Below are 20,226 nucleotides of genomic sequence, written 5' to 3' on the forward strand. Positions count from 1 at the left end.
GCCAGACCTAGGGTCAAGGATCTGGCCCAATATCTTATCTGACGATTAGGAGTGTCCACAAACCGAAAGCCTAATCTAGAACTAAAATCAGACTTTTGTCTCCAAACTGTATTACAGCACTCAGTGCAAAAATCCTTTCCTATTCATTTCCAGTGATTAAACCTTAAGCCACTAGATTTGAATTTTCACGTGGAGACACCTCTCCTGAAATTGTTTCTCTATTATTTTCTCCAGCTTGAAAAAAAATAATGAACCCTCCAAAACATGGCTACTGAAACTGTAAAATAGGAAAAATCTGCTTTATTAAAATCCTAAATTATAACTCTGATTTTTTTATTGTTACCTGTAGCTTTTATCAAAAATAAAGAGGTGAACAGTTTTAATTCTAGCCTTTTTCCCCCATAACAAAAGAGACTACAGTATATGTGAAAAGAGCTTGTACAAGATGTATATTAGACATCATTAGCCATTCAGTTATTCTGATTGTACCTCTGCCATACATTTTTCAATATGCACAGTCATTATTCTTTATCCTTTAGCTTTGATTAACTCACTGACAGTTGGTCTCCATTTGTATTATAATGTAATTATAATTATAATTTGTATTATGCCTAGGCGTATTTCTTCATTTAAGTGCCAGGGAAACATACATGCAGCATCTTTGCAAAGTAGTTTTGACAGAAAGCAAATCATGTGAATAGCAGGGAAGTTAATCCAGAATTAAATCAAGTAAATGGCAAAACAATGGGCCAGTCCTTCCCTTGTGATGGTGGCTTGCTGCTTTGAGTTCAGATTGTGTGTAGTGATTTGTGCCCTCAGGTCCCATAGACTATCAGTAGGCCCTAAGCATGCAGTACTCCTAGTGAACAAGACATTGATTCAGAACTTAAGGCAAGATTCTGTTCTCAGTTACACCGATATAAATATGGAGTAACTCCAGTACCTTTAACTCCCTGAGCACTTAGCATGCCACACAGAGTGCTCAGTAGCCCTCAGAATTGGGCCAGTTTTTGTCCATATGGTAATTTGAATTGTCTTTTTTATTATTATTATTATTTATTATTATTCCTGGCAGTACAGATGCAATTATATTGGAAAATACAGTGACTTTACTTGAATTTATATCCAGAAATGCATAATAATAATTAATAAGGCCTATGTAAAGAGCATGGGACTACTCCTGGAACTTCAGAATATCTAAAGTGTAACTGAATTCAGTGCTGGATTTACTATCCCAATGTAGTTTTCTTCTTAATGAATTGCAGGGTGAAAGCCATGCTGGCTGTGAATGTTCTTTCTATCATTGGAAATCTCCTCATGGGGCTGGCAAAATTTGGCCCATCTCACATCCTTATTATAGCTGGGAGAGCAATCACAGGGCTGTACTGTGGTAAGTTAAGGCAAATTCTAAAATCTTGCTTGTCTACGTGTATTCCCAGTGGGCTGCCATGATAAGCCCATTGTACTAAGCTAGTGCACACCAAAATGGCAGCAAAACATAAAGAAGAAACTTTGAGTGAGGGGACTTGTTTTTTAACCAGCACAAATGGAACCTCATGTTTATGCCAAGACCTTGGGAAATGGAAGGTGACTCACTTGAAGTAAAAAGAAAAGGAGTACTTGTGGCACCTTAGAGACTAACCAATTTATTTGAGCATGAGCTTTCGTGAGCTACAGCTCACTTCATCAGATGTTTACTGTGGAAACTGCAGCAGACTTTATATACACACAGAAATCATGAAACAATACCTCCTCCCACCCCACTGTCCTGCTGGTAATAGCTTATCTAAAGTGATCAACAGGTGGGACATTTCCAGCACAAATCCAGGTTTTCTCACCCTCCACCCCCCCCACACAAATTCACTCTCCTGCTGGTGCTAGCCCATCCAAAGTGACAACTCTTTACATAATCAAGTCGGGCTATTTCCTGCATAGATCAAGGTTTTCTCACATCCCCCCCACCCCCATACACACACAAACTCACTCTCCTGCTGGTAATAGCTCATCTAAACTGACCATTCTCCAGGTTTAAATCCAAGTTAAACCAGAACATCTGGGGGGGGGGGGGGTAGGAAAAAACAAGACTAAAACCCCTCCAACGCATTATTAAGGATCTACAACCTATCCTAAAGGATGACCCAACACTCTCACAAGTCTTGGGAGACAGGCCAGTCCTTGCCTACAGACAGCCCCGCAACCTGAAGCAAATACTCACCAACAACCACATACCACACAACAGAACCACTAACCCAGGAACTTATCCTTGCAACAAAGCCCGTTGCCAATTGTGCCCACATATCTATTCAGGGGACACCATCACAGGGCCTAATAACATCAGCCACACTATCAGAGGCTCGTTCACCTGCACATCCACCAATGTGATCTATGCCATCATGTGCCAGCAATGCCCCTCTGCCATGTACATTGGTCAAACTGGACAGTCTCTACGTAAAAGAATAAATGGACACAAATCAGATGTCAAGAATTATAACATTCATAAACCAGTCGGAGAACACTTCAATCTCTCTGGTCACGCAATCACAGACATGAAGGTCGCTATCTTAAAACAAAAAAACTTCAAATCCAGACTCCAGCGAGAAACTGCTGAATTGGAATTCATTTGCAAATTGGATACTATTAATTTAGGCTTAAATAGAGACTGGGAGTGGCTAAGTCATTATGCAAGGTAGCCTGTTTCCTCTTGTTTTTTCCTACCCCCCCCCCCCCAGATGTTCTGGTTTAACTTGGATTTAAACCTGGAGAATGGTCAGTTTAGATGAGCTATTACCAGCAGGAGAGTGAGTTTGTGTGTGTATGGGGGTGGGGGGGATGTGAGAAAACCTTGATCTATGCAGGAAATAGCCCGACTTGATTATGTAAAGAGTTGTCACTTTGGATGGGCTAGCACCAGCAGGAGAGTGAATTTGTGTGGGGGGGTGGAGGGTGAGAAAACCTGGATTTGTGCTGGAAATGTCCCACCTGTTGATCACTTTAGATAAGCTATTACCAGCAGGACAGTGGGGTGGGAGGAGGTATTGTTTCATGATTTCTGTGTGTATATAAAGTCTGCTGCAGTTTCCACGGTAAACATCTGATGAAGTGAGCTGTAGCTCACGAAAGCTCATGCTCAAATAAATTGGTTAGTCTCTAAGGTGCCACAAGTACTCCTTTTCTTTTTGCGAATACAGACTAACACGGCTGTTCCTCTGAAACCTGTCACTTGAAGTAGAAGAGCGGGATCTCTTTTCATTTAAATTTTAAACACAACTCCACAGCATACCAATGGGCAGGTTTTTCTTTCAACTAAATAAATCAGATCAGTTGCTAGTTTGTGAGAACATAAGAGCGGCCATACTGGGTCAGATCAAAGGTCCATCTAGCCCAGTATCCTGTCTTCCGACTGTGGCCAATGCCAGGTGCCCTGGAGGGAGGGAATGAACAGAACAGGTGATCATCAAGTGATCCATCCCCTATTGCCCATTCCCAGCTTCTGGCAAACAGAGGCTAGGGACACCATCCCTGCCCATCCTGGCTAATAGCCATTGATGGATCTATCCTCCATGAATTTATCTAGTTCTTTTTTGAACTTTTTTGTTACCTTAAAACAAGAAAAAAATATAGAACAAGTGTGAAAGGTGTTTCTAACATTAAGAATCCGATGCTCCATAGGACTGAGGAGGATTCGGTTGACTAAATATTATAAAAATATTCAAATACAAGGAGCACAAATTTTGCACTCATGGAGTGTTTATTCTAACAAACGATATGTTTTCAAAACTTCACAAAAACCCGTTTAAGTCAAGGCCGGATTAAAGAGCTGGACCTTCCAGTCTCTACAGAAGAAACCTACCAAACTAGTAGCACTCAGAACTTCATCAAAAGCCCCTGGCTCTGCTGGCTTTCTAGGTAAGTTCTTAAAACAGCTTAAAGTGCTTCTTTGCCTGAAACTACAGCTGCCTTTTGAACCGTGACACTCCACAGGCAGATCCCCTAGGTTCCTTTTCTACAGCCACGATTCCTCTTTTGCAGGAAAAATAAATAAGGCAGAGACCCATGTGTTTTCAGTTATTAGTGGTCTAGCTCCTTGATAATGTTAGCCTTCAGTCTTGGGAAAGAAACTCCAAATGCTTCCCATTATGCACAGGAGAAAAGTCCAAATTCACAATGATGGGAGCTCTGCCGACTTAAAAGTCATGGGTCAGATTGTCAGCTAGTGTAAATCGGCACAGCTCCATTTACTTCAAGTAAACTACTTTGATTTACACTAGCTGAAGATTTGGCCCCATTTTTCATTATCCAGAATATTAATATTAAATCAGAAATGTCAAACTACAGAAACAAATTGGCTTTGTCAAAAAGAGGTTCAGTGATCATCACTAACAAAGTTGGAAATTATGGCCATGATGTCCATTTAGCTAAGAAGTTTCCAGTTTCCACAGCAACTACAAGGAGTAGAGCTCATCAGAACCTTGGGAGGTTTCTTTGTGAAAATTTTTGAAAGCTCAACAAAAGTTTTCATTTTGTTCTCAATTCCCCCTCCTTTTTTTTTCCAGCAACAAACATTATAAATTAAATTTTTCTAAATGAAAAATGTTTCCTTTAAAAAAAGGTGAGTTTTAAATGTTGGGTCCCCTACTCTCCATCTCACTATTTAACCTCTCGTTTTTGACAAAATCCCATTTTACAATAAAAAATCTTTTTATTGAAAAAATTATGACCAGCCCTAGCAAGGATTGAGTTTATTTTATATCCACCAGAAGCTGTTTAGCCTACCTTCAGTGAGCTGTATCTTAATGAATGGGGTTTTATTGCATCCATATTCCTGGGTCAAGTTCATTATTATTAATTATTTGTTAAGCACTGATGTACTTGGTGCTGTTTAATGCAGCCCTGGCCTGTAGTGCTTATAATCTGGAAGATAAACATGGAAATACAAGATTTTAGATCAATAAAAAAGAATTACCTTCAAGAAAAACATTTTCTCCCTTAATCAGTTCCTTATCTCTGGTTACTGATGTAAGTACAATACATCTGAATATTGTCCTATGAGTCAGACTAAGGGATCTTAGGAGGGATCTCCGACCTGAAATAACATAGCTCAAAAGTTGGTTACCCAGAAGAGAAAAATGGTGAATCTTGATCTATTGGAAACAGATTTACCCAAAACAAGAGCTTGATTCTGGTCCTGATTCAGGAAAGTTTCTTTATTCTGGATAGCACTTATGTATATATTTAAATGTAAGCACTTGCTTAAATGGCCTTCTGAATTGGGGCTTCCACGAACAGTTCCTGCCAAGTGCTGAGTTCTTCACTTCTGTTCTGACCAATGGGCATGGAGGGAACTCATAACCCTGCAGGAGGTGCTCAGGATCACACAGAATTGAGCCCAAATTCGTTCTGTGGTGAGCTATTTCTGCTGATTGCTGAGCGGTCATTTACAGTAACTCATATGTACGCTTTTTTCAGGGCTATCGTCAGGACTTGTTCCAATGTATGTTGGTGAGATATCACCTACAGCCCTTCGAGGAGCCCTGGGAACTTTGCACCAGCTTGCTATAGTCACGGGTATTCTCATCAGCCAGGTACGTAAGAGGGTACACAGAAGCACTGAGTGATATCGTTTTAAACTAGCTGGGTTACACCAATGATATACTGACAGGGGCTCCTTCTTAAAATGCCACTAGCAAGCTGAAGGGAAATTTGGGGTGATTTATGGCACCTCCTTCCTGGATACTAAATCATTCCTAATAAAATGACTTACACCCAAGAGATGAAAAACACTACTGACGGCAAATTATCCCCCTTCCCTAGAAGGGCTTCATACACTGTCATTCACATTGAAGTTGAACACTGTGAATGTAATACCTAGTATTAAGAAACTTAGTGGGCTAAAGCCTGGGCTATGGAAATTGGCATGGCTCCTGTCCCAGAAGATTCATAGAATTCAAGATTAGGAGGGGTATTATGTTTGTCTACTTTGACCTCCTGTATATCACAGGCCAAAGAATTTCACTCTGTGCATTTTTAGGAAACTGCTGTTACTCTGAAACCTGCTTGAATAGATTCACTGTTTGCAACATCAGTGTTGTATCCCTCCTTGGTCATGATTGTGAGAAGAGCTCGGCAAACGGTGAAAAGAAAACGTCTGCCAATATTTATTTGGTTTAGAAACCTAATCTCAATTTGACAATGTTTACAACCCTTTGGTGTTCACTTTTCAATAGCATTTGAGCCCAAACACACACAAAAAGCAAATTTTAAGCTTGAATATTTTCTGAAGGCACATTTCAAATTGCACATTGCAACTTCAGAATTCACACTGTGTTGTGTTAGTGACTGTGACTTTGATAACTAGCCATCACACAGTGTAAGTTTTGAAGGTTGAATGAACTGTGGCCCTTTGTGAGCTTTTCAGGACATAGGTGCAGGCACGTTAAAATTGGACGAAAGCTTATGCCCAAATAAATTTGTTAATCTCTAAGGGGCCACAAGGACTCCTCATTGTTTTTGTTTATTCATTGTGAGTCTGATGAGAGAGCAAAGAAAGGTGAAAGCAGAACTTCATAGGAAAGAATTCACTCAAAGTGCAGAACTGTACTTTTGGAAGTTCATAAACTGTCACCACTGAAAGCAATAAGAATCTCATGTATTTCTGTAGGCAAATTTTGGTCCAATTGACTGTTCTGTAACATATTTTTTTCATGTTATATATTTTCCTAAGAACATCCCATTTACAAAATACAAGAATCCAGGAGAACAAGGTCTGAGGAGAAAACAATGTCATTTTTCTTGAGTTATTTACAGTAGGGCTTAATTTTGGCCACATGCGCTGATTCAGCAGGCATTCCATTCATGGTGTAGCTGCAGAATTATGCAGTTTCATCAATGATTCTGTCCCTAGGCTGTCAGATACTTCTATAATCATACTGTCCCATCTACTTTACCAACAAAAAACAGCGTTACAGTACAAGCACTCCTAACTGTGCCAGATACCCATGTGTAGTTAAACTAAGGGTATGTCTACACTACGAAATTAGGTCGAATTTATAGAAGTCGGTTTTTTAGAAATCGGTTTTATATATTCGAGTGTGTGTGTCCCCACAGAAAATGCTCTAAGTGCATTAACTCGGAGGAGTGCTTCCACAGTACCGAGGCTAGAGTTGACTTCCGGAGTGTTGCACTGTGGGTAGCTATCCCACAGTTCCCGCAGTCTCCGCTGCCCATTGGAATTCTGGGTTGAGATCCCAATGCCTGATGGGGCTAAAACATTGTCGTGGGTGGTTCTGGGTACATATCGTCAGGCCCCCGTTCCCTCCCTCCCTCCGTGAAAGCAAGGGCAGACAATCGTTTTGCGTCTTTTTTCCTGAGTTACCTGTGCAGACGCCATACCACAGCAAGCATGGAGCCCGCTCAGCTCACTGTCACCGTATGTCTCCTGGGTGCTGGCAGACACGGTACTGCATTGCTACACAGCAGCAGCAACCCATTGCCTTGTGGCAGCAGACGGTGCAATAGGACTGGTAGCCATCATCGTCATATCCGAGGTGCTCCTGGTCACCTGTGTGAGGTCGATGAGGAGCGCCTGGGCAGACATGGGTGCAGGGACTAAATTTGGAGTGACTTGATCAAGTCATTCTCTTTAGTCCTGCAGTCAGTCCTACTGAACCATCTTATGGTAAGCAGGCAGGTGATACGGATTGCTAGCAGTCCTATTGCATCATCTTCTGCCGGGCAGGCAAGAGATGAGGATGGCTAGCAGCCCTATTGTACCATCTTCTGCCGAGCAGCCATGAGATATGGATGGCTTGCAGTCCTTCTGCACCGTCTGCTGCCAGCCAAAGATGTAAAAGATAGATGGAGTGTATCAAAACAAGCAATAGACCAGATTTGTTTTGTACTCATTTGCAAACGCCCCCCCCACCCTCCGTCTAGGAGACTCATTCCTCTAGGTCACACTGCAGTCACTCACAGAGAATGTGCAGCGAGGTAAATCTAGCCATGTATCAATCAGAGGTCAGACTAACCTTCTTGTTCCAATAAGAACAATAACTTAGGTGCACCATTTCTTATTGGAACCCTCCGTGAAGTCCTGCCTGAAATACTCCTTGATGTAAAGCCACCCCCTTTGTTGATTTTAGCTCCCTGTAAGCCAACCCTGTAAGCTGTGTCGTCAGTCGCCCCTCCCTGCGTCAGAGCAACGGCAAACAATCATGCATCTGAGTTGAGAGTGCTGTCCAGAGCAGTTGCAATGGAGCACTCTGGGATAGCTCCCGGAGGCCAATACCGTCGAATTGTGTCCACAGTACCCCAAATTCGACCCGGCAAGGCCGATTTAAGCGCTAATCCACTTGTCAGGGGTGGAGTAAGGAAATCGATTTTAAGAGCCCTTTAAGTCGAAACAAAGGGCTTCATTGTGTGGACAGATGCAGGTTTACATTGATTTAACGCTGCTAAATTCAACCTAAAGTCCTAGTGCAGACCAGGGCATAGAAGACCAAATTGTACTGTCAGCTATGCTGGTGTAAATATAGAGTAACTTCACTTAAGTCTATGGACTTATTCCAAATTTACAGTGACCAAGAGCACCACAATTTGGTCCATCATCTAAACAGGGCCTTGACATGACTTGTCCAAGGCTTCATGCCATTTGTTAGTTTGTCCATTACAAATATGTTCCATAATTTATGGAACCAAGCTGTTGGGATAGGGAGCTCCTATTTGCTTCCAACTTCCTTCCCAGCTGATATTTGAAAGTTCAATATTAGTCTAGAATTTCTGGTTTTACAACCTAATTTTGTCTGATACATTTAACACATCTCCATAATTTCAGATCCTTGGACTAGACTTTCTGCTTGGCAGTGATGACATGTGGCCTCTACTTCTTGGTCTATCTGGTGCTGCTGCTCTTCTTCAGTTTTTCCTGCTTTTATTGTGTCCAGAAAGCCCTCGATATCTTTACATTAAACTAGGAAAGGTGGAGGAGGCTAAAAAATGTAAGACATCTATTCTGTTTCGTTTTTAAATCATACATAAAATAAAACACTCTGGTTGCTTGGAGCAGTGCCTGGGTAACTCATTTGCATAGCTGTGGGTCTTTATTCCATTCCATGTATGAGCCTTGTTGGACTGAGAGCCATAGACACCATATGTGTGTCTATGCACTGAAAAATGCACACCCCATCATATGTTGTTATTTATCTACTAAGCCAGGGTTAGTCAAAATTTGCATAGAGCAGAACACATCTTAATGGAGTTCAGAGCTGTGTGGGAACTAAAATTTCAGGTTTCGGGAAAATCCCACCATTCTGAAATTAGTTTACATGCTGAATTGGCATGAAAACAAAGAATTTCAAAAAATTTCCACAGAATGAAATGTTCAAAAAAAAGTCCTTTCAGGTCAACTGATGAAACATTTTGACTTTGACTTGTTTAAACTTTTTGTTCTGGGCTTGACCCAAAGCACATGCGAGTCAATGGGAGTCTTTCCAATGACTTCCATGGACTTTAGAATAGACCATCTGTCCATATTTCAGTATTTCAAGGAAAATCTATGGCTATAACTTATAATATGAATAAATTTCTAAACAGAAAGTTGTTTTGAAACAAAGAATCAAAATGTTATTGAATCGCTTCATTTCATTGTAATTTTTGTAATGAAATTTTGTTGTAATTGACCTGTTCTGGCTACAAACATTTTCAGTTTGATGAATTAGCATTTTCCATCAGACTAACATGCCATCATGAACCATGTTTAGTGGAACTGCATCTCATGGACACCTCTCCTCCTTTTCCAATGCCACCTGCAATTGCACATTGTGTGTGACAACAATAGCAATCGCCTTTATGCAGTGTGGCTGGCTCCTCCTCTCTATTTCCAGCTTTTTCTACAAGAAACAAGAGCCATCCACATTAGGAAACAACTGGAAACAGAGAGGAGGAGCAAGACTTGTACAGCCTTTGAGTACTTCAGAGGTGCTTCGTAGACCAACAGTTGTCCACAGACCATAGTTTGGGAACAGCTCAAGTACACTTGAGCTGCTCAAGTACACTCAAGTACACAGTACTTGATCTGTCCTTATCCTGGTATTGATTGGAATGGTTTGGTTGTTAATGCACTCTCAGTCCTTTGATATTTACTTTGAGATAAAAGCATGTTCTTTTTCCCTTGAGGCTTGAAAAGGCTCAGAGGAGACTGTGACTCCACGAAAGAGATCGCCGAAATGGAAAAGGAAAAACAAGAAGCTGCCAGTGAAAAGAAAGTCTCCATCAGGAAGCTTTTCAGCTCTTCCAGTTACAGGCAGCCAGTCATTGTGGCACTGATGGTTCAAATATCTCAGCAGTTTTCAGGAATCAATGCAGTGAGTTTGCCTTCGAAAAGAATTGATACTGATCAGTACTGTAAGGAACATCTAAGGCCACAGTGGTCCTTCAGTATTTGCAGATTGAAATCAAATGGGTGTATATATGAGCCTGTTCTGCTGAAAATCAGATTGCATAATATATGTTAGGTACTAATATGGCCCTACTCACCATGGTATCTGAGCACCTCACAGTCTTTAATATACTTATCCCTTATCCTCACAACACACCCTGGGCAGTGCTGCTATCCCCATTTTACAGATGGGGAACGGTGGCACGGAAAGACTAAGGGTATGTCTACACTGAAGCTGGGAGCAAGCCTCCCAGCCTAGGTAGACACTCATGCTCAGTGCCGGGTTTACAATGGCTCCAGTGGCTCCATGGAGCTGGGCCCATGCTCAGAAGGGGCTCTGGCCTGCTCCGCTTGCACTGCGCCCCAAAACCCTGCTGGCTCCCCCCGGCCACCACTTGCTCCTCTCGGCCTGCCCGCCAGCTAGCCAAGGGCTCCTCTCCGCTCCCTGGCCCCACTCTCTGCTCCTCTCTGCCCCCTGGCTGAACCCCAGTGCACCTCCAGCTCCGGGCAGTCTCAGCTTCCCACCACCTGAGCAGCCCCCCGCCTGTCTCCCCGGAGCTGAGCCGCCTGGGACTAGTGCAGAAGCCTGGCCAGTCTCAGCCAGGTGGAGGGGGAGACAGTGCAGAGGGCTTGGCTGGGCCCCTTCAAGCAAGTGCGTCTTGAAGGACCCCGACTGGGGCAGACCTTGGCCTGGCTGATCGCGCCACTCCCGAGGGGCCAGAGCAATTCCTGGCCCTGGGACCAGCCCTGGCTGTGCTGTCAGCTCAACCTGGCAGACACAGTCGCCTCCAGCAGGGCCAGTGAGTGTGGCCGGTAGGCAGGGCTTGGGGGAGGGAGTCTGTGGAGAGCCTGGGGGGGTGCTGGGCTATGAAGGGGCAGGGAAGATCTGTGTGTGTTGGGGCACTAAGGAGTGGGGGTTCTGTGGGGGGTGGTGGGCAGCTGTAGTGGGGATGTGGGCAGGGGTGGTGTTGTGCAGGGCATGTGCATTTGTGGGTGGGTCTGGGGGGGCGCTGGGTATAGTGGGTCCGGGTGGGATCTGGCCATAGGAAGTCGGGAGGGCTGTGTGGCGTGGCATGGGCCCACTCCCAAGGGGAATGGGCACACTGGCAGCACAGGGCCGGGCCGGCCACTGTGCATCTGGCAACTGCCGGTTTGTAAATAGTGCCCTCACATTGGGTGGAGCGGTGCTTCCCCTGCCATGCCATGCCCCATTGCCTCTGGCTGGCCCCTCGCTCCGGGGACTAACCTCCCCGCACCATGCTCCATTGCCTCCATGAGGGCCCACAAATATGTTTAGCACCAGGCCCACAAAAGGTTAATCCGGCCCTGCTCCTGCTATTTCTGCTCAAGCTACTGTACAAAAAAAAGCAGTGTGGACATTGTGGCTCGGATGGCAAATATCAGAACCCCCAGGTCTGCGCTCAGGTGGCTAGCCCAAGTCTCCACCAGAGCTGCAATGTCCACACTGCTATTTGTAGCGTGCTAGCTCTCACTGACTCATTTCCCGGCCATTGCTGGGGCTTCAGGCACTGGAGCAGGTCTGTCCCTCCTATTCTCTGCCTGTGACAGTCTAGTCTCATGTGACCTCCTTTGGTCTCATTTCAGTTGTTGGGTTTGGTGTACAGATGCTGGGTGGTGCTGGTGGCCTGTGCTATATAGGAAGTCAGACTAGATGATCTAGTGGTCCCTTCTGGCCATAATCTCTACCAGGGCTGGGAGGCTCCCAGCTGCAATGTACACAAACTCTAAGTAACTTGCCCAAGGTCAGACAGGAAATCTATGGCAGAGAAGAAAATGAACTTGGGTCTCCCAAAGACCAGACTAGTGCTCTAATTACTGCACCATTCTTCCTCTCTTCCTACAATATACTGTAAGGGGAAATTCTGCACTGGCAGAGGAGATGGAGTAGGTGACCTACTCATTTTTCCTCCTATCTCTACATCAGTGAGAAAGGATTCACCTTCTCTTTGGAGAGAAAGGAAAACATTTAAATTATTCTAATGAAGGAAAGTGTATTAAAAATTAATTTAAAAAATCAGCCATATTAAGAGGTTTGTCTAGCATGCAAAAGAAGCTTGCCATTCTGGCGAATTGGCTTTCAAGAGAAAACCCAGAATTATATGGCAGAAAAGCAGGTTTGGGTTTTTGTTTTTTTAAATGTATATATTCAGTGGTTTAAGATGGGAAATTCAGTAGGATTTCTAACTCCCTTAGGCTCCTTTGAAATTTCTAACCTTAATTATTATAACAAACTGTTTAAAAAATAGTTGGAAAAACAAATCGTAATTACTTCAAATCTCAGCCAAGAAAATGCAAATCTTCCCTCGAAGACAGAAATTTCCACCTGCAGTGGGGTATAACCTTTCATCCTAATTTGTTTCAATAGATCTTTTACTACTCTACAAACATTTTTGTAAGAGCAGGAGTTGATCAACCAGTTTATGCAACCATCGGTGTTGGTGTCGTGAACACTGTCTTCACAGTTATCGCCGTAAGTAAATATCTCTGTGTTAGATAGCTTGATAGCCCAGTCAAAAGAAAACTCACTATAATTTGATTATAAGAAAAAGATTTAATCATGGTATTGGAGGGAGTTGTGGAGCCAAGAAAGTCACAAAGAGCTGATCCTGCAAACCTTATGCACAGGAAAAATACTTACTTGCATGAGAAATGATTGCAAGGCCAAGTCCCAAAGTACAAACTGCACTATCAAATGTACTGAGAATGAAAACTCTGCCTGGTTCTGTACAAATCATGAACCTCTACTGGTTTGTGTTTTCTGCAAAAGTAAAACTTGTGTCAGTTGTTAAACTGAGTCCTGGAGACTGAAGTTCTCTTGCTTATAGTCTTAAGAACATAAGAATGGCCATACTGGGTCAGACCAAAGGTCCATCCAGCCCAGTATCCTGTCTACCAACAGTGGCCAATGCCAGGTGCCCCAGAGGGAGTGAACCTAACAGGTAATGATCTAGTGATCTTTCTCCTGCCATCCATCTCTACCCTCTGACAAACAGAGGCTAGGGCACCATTCCTTACCCATCCTGGCTAATAGCCATTAATGGACTTAACCTCCATGAATTTATCCAATTCTCTTTTAAATCCTGTTATAGTCCTAGCCTTCACAACCTCCTCAGGCAAGGAGTTCCACAGGTTGACTGTGTACTGAGTGAAGAAGAACTTCCTTTTATTTGTTTTAAACCTGCTGCCCTTTAATTTCATTTGGTGGCCCCAAGTTCTTATATTATGGGAACAAGTAAATAACTTTTCCTTATTTACTTTCTCCACACCACTCATGATTTTACATACCTCTAACATTTCCCCCCTAAGTCTCCTCTTTTCCAAGCTGAAAAGTCCTAGCCTCTTTAATCTCTCCTCATATGGGACCCATTCCAAACCCCTAATCATTGTAGTTGCCCTTTTCTGAACCTTTTCTAATGCCAGTATATCTTCTTTGAGATGAGGGGACTATATCTGTACACAGTATTCAAGATGTGGGCATACCATGGATTTATATAAGGGCAATACGATATTCTCTGTCTTATTCTCTATCCCTTTTTTAATGATTCCTAACATCCCTTTTACTTTTTTGACTGCTGCTGCACACTGCGTGGACGTCTTCAGAGAACTATCCACGATGACGCCAAGCTCTTTCTCCAGATTAGTTGTAGCTAAATTAGCCCCCATCATATTGTATGTATAGTTGGGATTATTTTTTCCAATGTGCATTACTTTACATTTATCCACATTAAATTTCATTTGCCATTTTGTTGCCCAATCACTTAGTTTTGTAAGATCTTTTTGAAGTTCTTCACAGTCTGCTTTGGTCTTAACTATCTTGAGCAGTTTAGTATCATCTGCAAACTTTGCCACCTCACTGTTTACCCCTTTCTCCAGATCGTTTATGAATAAGTTGAATAGGATTAGTCCTAGGACTGACCCTTGGGGAACACCACTAGTTACCCCTCTCCATTCTGAAAATTTACCATTTATTCCTACCCTTTGTTCCCTGTCTTTTAACCAGTTCTCAATCCATGAAAGGATCTTTCCTCTTATCCCATGACAACTTAATTTACATAAGAGCCTTTGGTGAGGGACCTTGTCAAATGCTTTCTGGAAATCTAAGTACACTATGTCCACTGGATCCCCCTTGTCCACATGTTTGTTGACCACCCTCAAAGAACTCTAACAGATTAGTAAGACACGATCTCCCTTTACAGAAACCATGTTGCCTTTTGTGCAACAATTTATGTTCTTCTATGTATCTGACAATTTTATTCTTTACTGTTGTCTCAACTAATTTGCCCAGTTCTGACATTAGACTTACCAGACTGTAATCGCCAGGATCACCTCTAGAGCCCTAGTCTTGTCTATAGAACAGCTACAATGTGGGGAACACTGGTAAATGCTTTTCATTATTGCCCTGCCAGTGTGCCTCAACCTCTGTCTTATCTCTGATATTATCTATTGTATTTATATAGCACCCATCCTGGTAATATCTAGATGATGTTCTGTACGACCAAGAGGATAGTTCAAACTTCATGGCCCATTTGATCAATAGTCTTTCTGCCTAGAATGCCAACAAAATTCCAGTTAGTAACCAATTGAGGTTCTTTTCATGGGGATACTTAAACAACAGGTACTGGATACAGAAAACCAAATAATTTTCCTTAGGCCTCCAGATAGCCTTCTGATGATGAGATTACTTTCACCCACTAACAACCAGGAGTGGATTTGAACCATCAATCCACAGCTGTAGAACTGTGTAGCCTACCATCACCAAGCCTGTAAGCCACCCCAGTCTCTCTGGACAAAATTGCTTTCATGAAAAAACACCAGCATTCCCTATTAGAAGGTGGTTTGTATAGTTTATTGTGAAATGAGGGGTTTAGAATGAGTTCCTGTGACAGCCCTTTGTATGTTCTACTGCCATGGCATATCAGTTACAATCATGTTTAGCTTGCTGCCTGATGACATTTACTCTTCAATTCTTTGAGCATGAGTATTTAAATATTACCTAATATTTGTCAATCAGTTACATACCTACTGTCTGTTTTCCCAAACCATTTGCACTGTGTTGGACCTTGACAAAGGGAGCAGAAATAGCAATCAGAATTTGCAATCTGCAACCCAGCGAGATGAACTGCTTGAGCTAAAAGCCCCATTTAACCTCTAGGAAAATAGATGATCATGTCTTATCAACAGTCTCAGAGTGACCACTGCTTAGGGATCTGTAGGAGGCAAGTAGTGTTCCTGGCCACAGGGAAGAGAGGCCAGCCAGGGACTCATAAGTGGAGCAAGTCCTGAGATGTTCTGCAGGAATAAGTAGGTAGATTGAGGCCTCATATACAGTAGGAATTTACATTACTATAGCTATGTCTCTCAGGAGTGTGAAGTCCACTACACTTATTAGGGAAGGTCTTCACTACCCGCTGGATCGGCAGGTAGTGATTGATCTATCGGGGATCAATTTATCACATCTCGTCTAGACGTAATAAATCGATCCCTGAACGCGTTCCCCATTGACTCCGGAATTCCAGCTCGCGAGAAGCGGAAGCGGAGTCGACGGGGGAGCAGCAGCGGTCAACTCGCCACCATCCTCATGGCCAGGTAAGTCGACCTAAGATACACCAACTTCAGCTAAGCTATTCACGTAGCTGAAGTTGCGTATCTTAAGTCGATCTCCCGCCCTCCCAGTGTAGACCACGGCTTAGCAATACTGACCTAACCCCTGGTGTAGACTGTGACATGTTGACAGAAGGTCGAGGACATGGATCACCAATGCCGACTGGAGAATCACTACTGTCAGAATAGGTAGTGTCTACACTGAAGCATGATGCAGCTGCGCCGCTGTAGTGTTTTAAGTGTAGACATACTCTGATACAGCTGCACTTGCGCAAACCCTAGAGTAGACCTGGTACATTAGTGTAAGCCATGACTTGTCTGGTGCATATTACCCCGGTTTGAAATTTGCACTGGTACCGTGTATCCAGGTGGATTAAAAACCCCAATGTAGACAAGGTCAGACTAGTAAAATATCCCCAAAAGAGGTACAAGCTTCTTCCACTTATCTCAATGGGTTGCTAAATGTAAAGGATCACTGGGGCACCTTCACCAGAGAAAAATCCTAATTGAAACCAAGAAAAGCTGCATTCATGCCAGCCACAATTTAAACTGATGAACTACATCTACACGAGGGGTTTGCACTGGGGACTAGAATCTACTCCAATATGGACAAAGCCTCTGTCTCTGAATACAAAAATTCCATGATGAATCACTTTACTTTGGGAAGACAATCACCAGAATAAGAACGGTCTTGATTTTTTTTCTTCAAATTGGAAGGTTAGAATCTATAGAAAATAACCTGTGTGAGAAAGCAGCGGAGATACCTTTAGTCTTTGGAATATGTGAGTTCTGCACATCCATGGATTTGCATTGTCCTTTGCTATGTTGCTCTGTGCAGTAGCTGGTTAACAATCTCCACCAGCAGATATCATCATAGTGTAAATTAAGGATCTTCATTCAGTACCTAAGTGCAAAGCTCTAACACATGAGTTAAAAGAGCAAAACCGTTAGCTGATAGCAGTAGTAGGCTGTTATAATCTATGAGGACCAATTCCTGGAAGGGGACTTGATGTAGGTTTTATATATGTGTTACTAATTGAAGACTGCAGGTTTGATAAAGCCTAATATACATCATGAATTTCTACAGGTCTTCCTTGTGGAGAAAACAGGGAGACGGTCCCTCTTTATTGCTGGTTTGATAGGTATGCTAGCAAGTGCCGTAGCCATGACAGTTGGACTTGTGCTCCTGGTGAGTTGTTTTTTTTCCCTGGTTTCACTCCATGGTTTGGTTTCTTGTCTGTTTGCATACAAACATATTGCCAATGACTCTATTTAACACTGAGTATGTTGCAAGTTTATTTCAGATAAGGAGATCAGAAAATAATCCTCCCTCATGCAAAATTTCATAAGCATCATCCAAATCACATGATGAACTCCCAGCTCACACACACATGTTACACCTTGCCTTGTGAGATGATCTCACACAACATAAGTAAACTCTGATGCCTGCTTTGCTAACCCCATACAGCTTTGAGAATGTTGGAACTTCTACCATAATGGACCAGTCCTTCAGAGAGTGCATTTAAGAACTTTCCATGTAGTACAATCATCGGCTAATTTCAAGACATTTCATAACATTGACAGTTATGCACACTATGGCAGGTATAATAAAATCTCATGCTTCAGAACATAAGCTGATCACTATAGATGTTAGGAAGGAATTGTTCACTACACCAGGCAGTGCTCAGTTAACCTGTGTTTTCACTTTCCTCTAAAACATCTGGCACTAGCCTCTGCTGGACCCAGGATATCAGACTTGCAGGGTCAATGGTCTGCTCCAATATGACAATTCCTATATTCTTATTATAAGCCCCAGCCACAACCACAGACTGTATACCTTCATGCTTTGTAGAAGCACCTTTTCTAGAAGTGAATCTAAGCATTGTGGTTCTGTCCTGTCTCTCGTCCCTGTACTTGCAGTTTTGAGTCTTGGGGTGGGAACCTTTGTTTGGAATTAGGAACAGGCTATAACATGAGAATACATTTATAGGGGGATTCAGAGGGGAATGTACATTTCGGTGGTGGATCTTCTGAACCATTTGAGATTCTCTCCTCACTAATAAGAATAGAATTTGGTATCTGCTAGAGGGCAGAATTTGTCCCAATAAATTAATCAAATATATGTCTTTGTGACTTTGTGCTTTGGAATCTGGAATCAAATTCTACCCTCAGTTAAACTAGAGTAAATCCACTCAGCCAAATACATAGGTGATGCATAAGGCTATGAATCTTACCTGTCAATGTGTAAATGTAAGGGAGTGAAATACTAGCCCAATTGAAATCAGTGGCAAAATTCCCACTAATACCAATACGGTCAGGATTTCACGCTCTGAGCCTAACAGAATCTGAGTGTAAGAGATCTAAAATATTGGTGTAAATTACATGTAAATAAGATGTGATGTAAAGTAGCAGGTGACTTTCTTTCATAAACACCCTCTTACACTCTCCTGGTAGTTGCTTCCTCTGCTACTCTCCTCTCTCTGGCCACTCAATGGGTGCATCTACACTGCACACTTCCTTCAGTGGCATGCAGTCTATATACCCCTAGCACAGGTATACATAGCGGTGTAGCTAGCGAGGCGCAGCTTAGGCAAGTAGAATAAAGACATGCCTGGAGGGTGTGGGCATGTATGCAAGCACATACCATACCCATTCTCTTGTTGCCCAAGCTGTGCCTCTGCCTTTACCCAGCTATTCTGAGCAGCGTAGTGTCCTGCTGCCTTTCCCCATCGAGGAGAAATGAGCCAGCCAGAGCCTTTCCCCCTTGCTGGAATCTCTCTCTGCTTCCACCCCTCCGCCAGAGCCTTTCACTGACACATGTAGCTACGCCCTGCAGTATGGATGCGCCTTGCTTTTCACTGTGGTGTGTAGCTGCACATGCACTACACGCTGCTGCCAGGGGTCTATGGTGCCAGGGGTCTATGGTGCCAGGGGACTAGGTGCCAGGGGACTATGGTGCCAGGGGACTATGGTGCCATAGTGCAAATATAATCAGTATATGTTTCACCTGCTTAGGGTACATGTGCGCTGCACAGCTCTGATTGCAGCACACGTAGAGGCACCAGAGCTAGCTTTAATCTAGGTACCGATAATAGTGAAGCTATAGCAGCCTGGGGCTTCAGTGGGGGCTAAACAAGCCCCCCTGGGATCCTGGGTAGGTATTCAGGTGGCTGGCACATGCTGAACGCCGCCGTGGCTTCTCTGCTCTGGTACTAGATGGATTAAATCTAGCTTGGGGATGTCTACATGTGCTACAATTACATATCCCCAATTTATAGTCTAGACATACCCTTAGATTCCCTGTGACTCAGATTCTTTATGGTCCAAAGCCTCATCCGGTGAAAACTGGCATCACTCCATTGGCTTCACTGGAGCTATGCTGTTTTACACCAACTAAGGATCTGGCTCAGTGGATCACATCCAGAGGTGATGCATAGGGATATAACTTGCATTTGGGTCAGTGGATGGGGATCTAAGCAGTCTACAGGCACTTCTTCTCACTGATGTGAACCCAGAGTAATTCAGCTCATGTTAATGCAGCTACTTTGGATTTACCCCAGTGTAACTGAGATCAGTAAATGGCCTGCTGCCTTTAATCCATTACAAGTTTAATTCGGGATGTCTGTTGCTTTTACCCAGCTTGTCTGAACTGAAAGAAACTTCTGCAGCAGCTCAACAATTCAAGAAATTAACAGTGATGAAAGATGACTGTATTGGAAACCTATACTCATGTTGTGAATTCACTTTTACTTACTTCTGTTTATAGAGCACTTTTGCTTGGATGAGCTACGTGAGCATGGTCACAGTTTTTCTCTTCGTAATTTTCTTCGAAGTCGGGCCTGGACCAATCCCCTGGTTTATTGTTGCTGAACTGTTCAGTCAAGGGCCCCGCCCTGCCGCCATAGCCATAGCTGGATTCTGCAACTGGACCTGCAACTTCATCATTGGAATGTGTTTCCAGTACATTGCAGTAAGAAAAGTTCCTAAAATCTTGCACATGACAGACACCCTCAAAACATTGGTTGAGATTTCCAAAACAGTGTAGGGGGATGGACACACATATCTTCCATTAAAATTAACGGAAGATGGGTGTCTAAATCTCTCTAGATTGCTTTGAAAATCTTAACATTTGCAATACAAATGATAAGGAAACCATGGGGTTGTTATTAATT

The 20,226-nt window shown here is 43.0% G+C and overlaps 1 protein-coding gene across 3 annotated transcripts in view; it reads left to right on the top strand.

Moving 5' to 3' along the window:
• The window catches only part of SLC2A2 (solute carrier family 2 member 2), a 29,815-nt gene that overhangs the window by 4,654 nt on the left and 4,935 nt on the right, over window positions 1-20,226 (top strand). For 2 of the 3 annotated variants that reach the window (XM_073359398.2, XM_073359399.1), the window contains exons 2-8: window positions 1,244-1,390; window positions 5,467-5,582; window positions 8,831-8,993; window positions 10,171-10,358; window positions 12,819-12,923; window positions 17,142-17,243; window positions 19,821-20,024. In XM_073359398.2, the coding sequence (XP_073215499.1) occupies window positions 1,255-1,390; window positions 5,467-5,582; window positions 8,831-8,993; window positions 10,171-10,358; window positions 12,819-12,923; window positions 17,142-17,243; window positions 19,821-20,024 (1,014 nt within the window). In that variant the 5' untranslated portion in view covers window positions 1,244-1,254. The remainder of the gene's footprint in view (window positions 1-1,243; window positions 1,391-5,466; window positions 5,583-8,830; window positions 8,994-10,170; window positions 10,359-12,818; window positions 12,924-17,141; window positions 17,244-19,820; window positions 20,025-20,226) is intronic. The other variant, XM_073359397.1, reaches the window with a different exon arrangement.

This window comes from Lepidochelys kempii, chromosome 9 (genome assembly GCF_965140285.1).
Source record: "Lepidochelys kempii isolate rLepKem1 chromosome 9, rLepKem1.hap1, whole genome shotgun sequence".
NCBI classification, from domain to species: Eukaryota; Metazoa; Chordata; order Testudines; family Cheloniidae; genus Lepidochelys; species Lepidochelys kempii.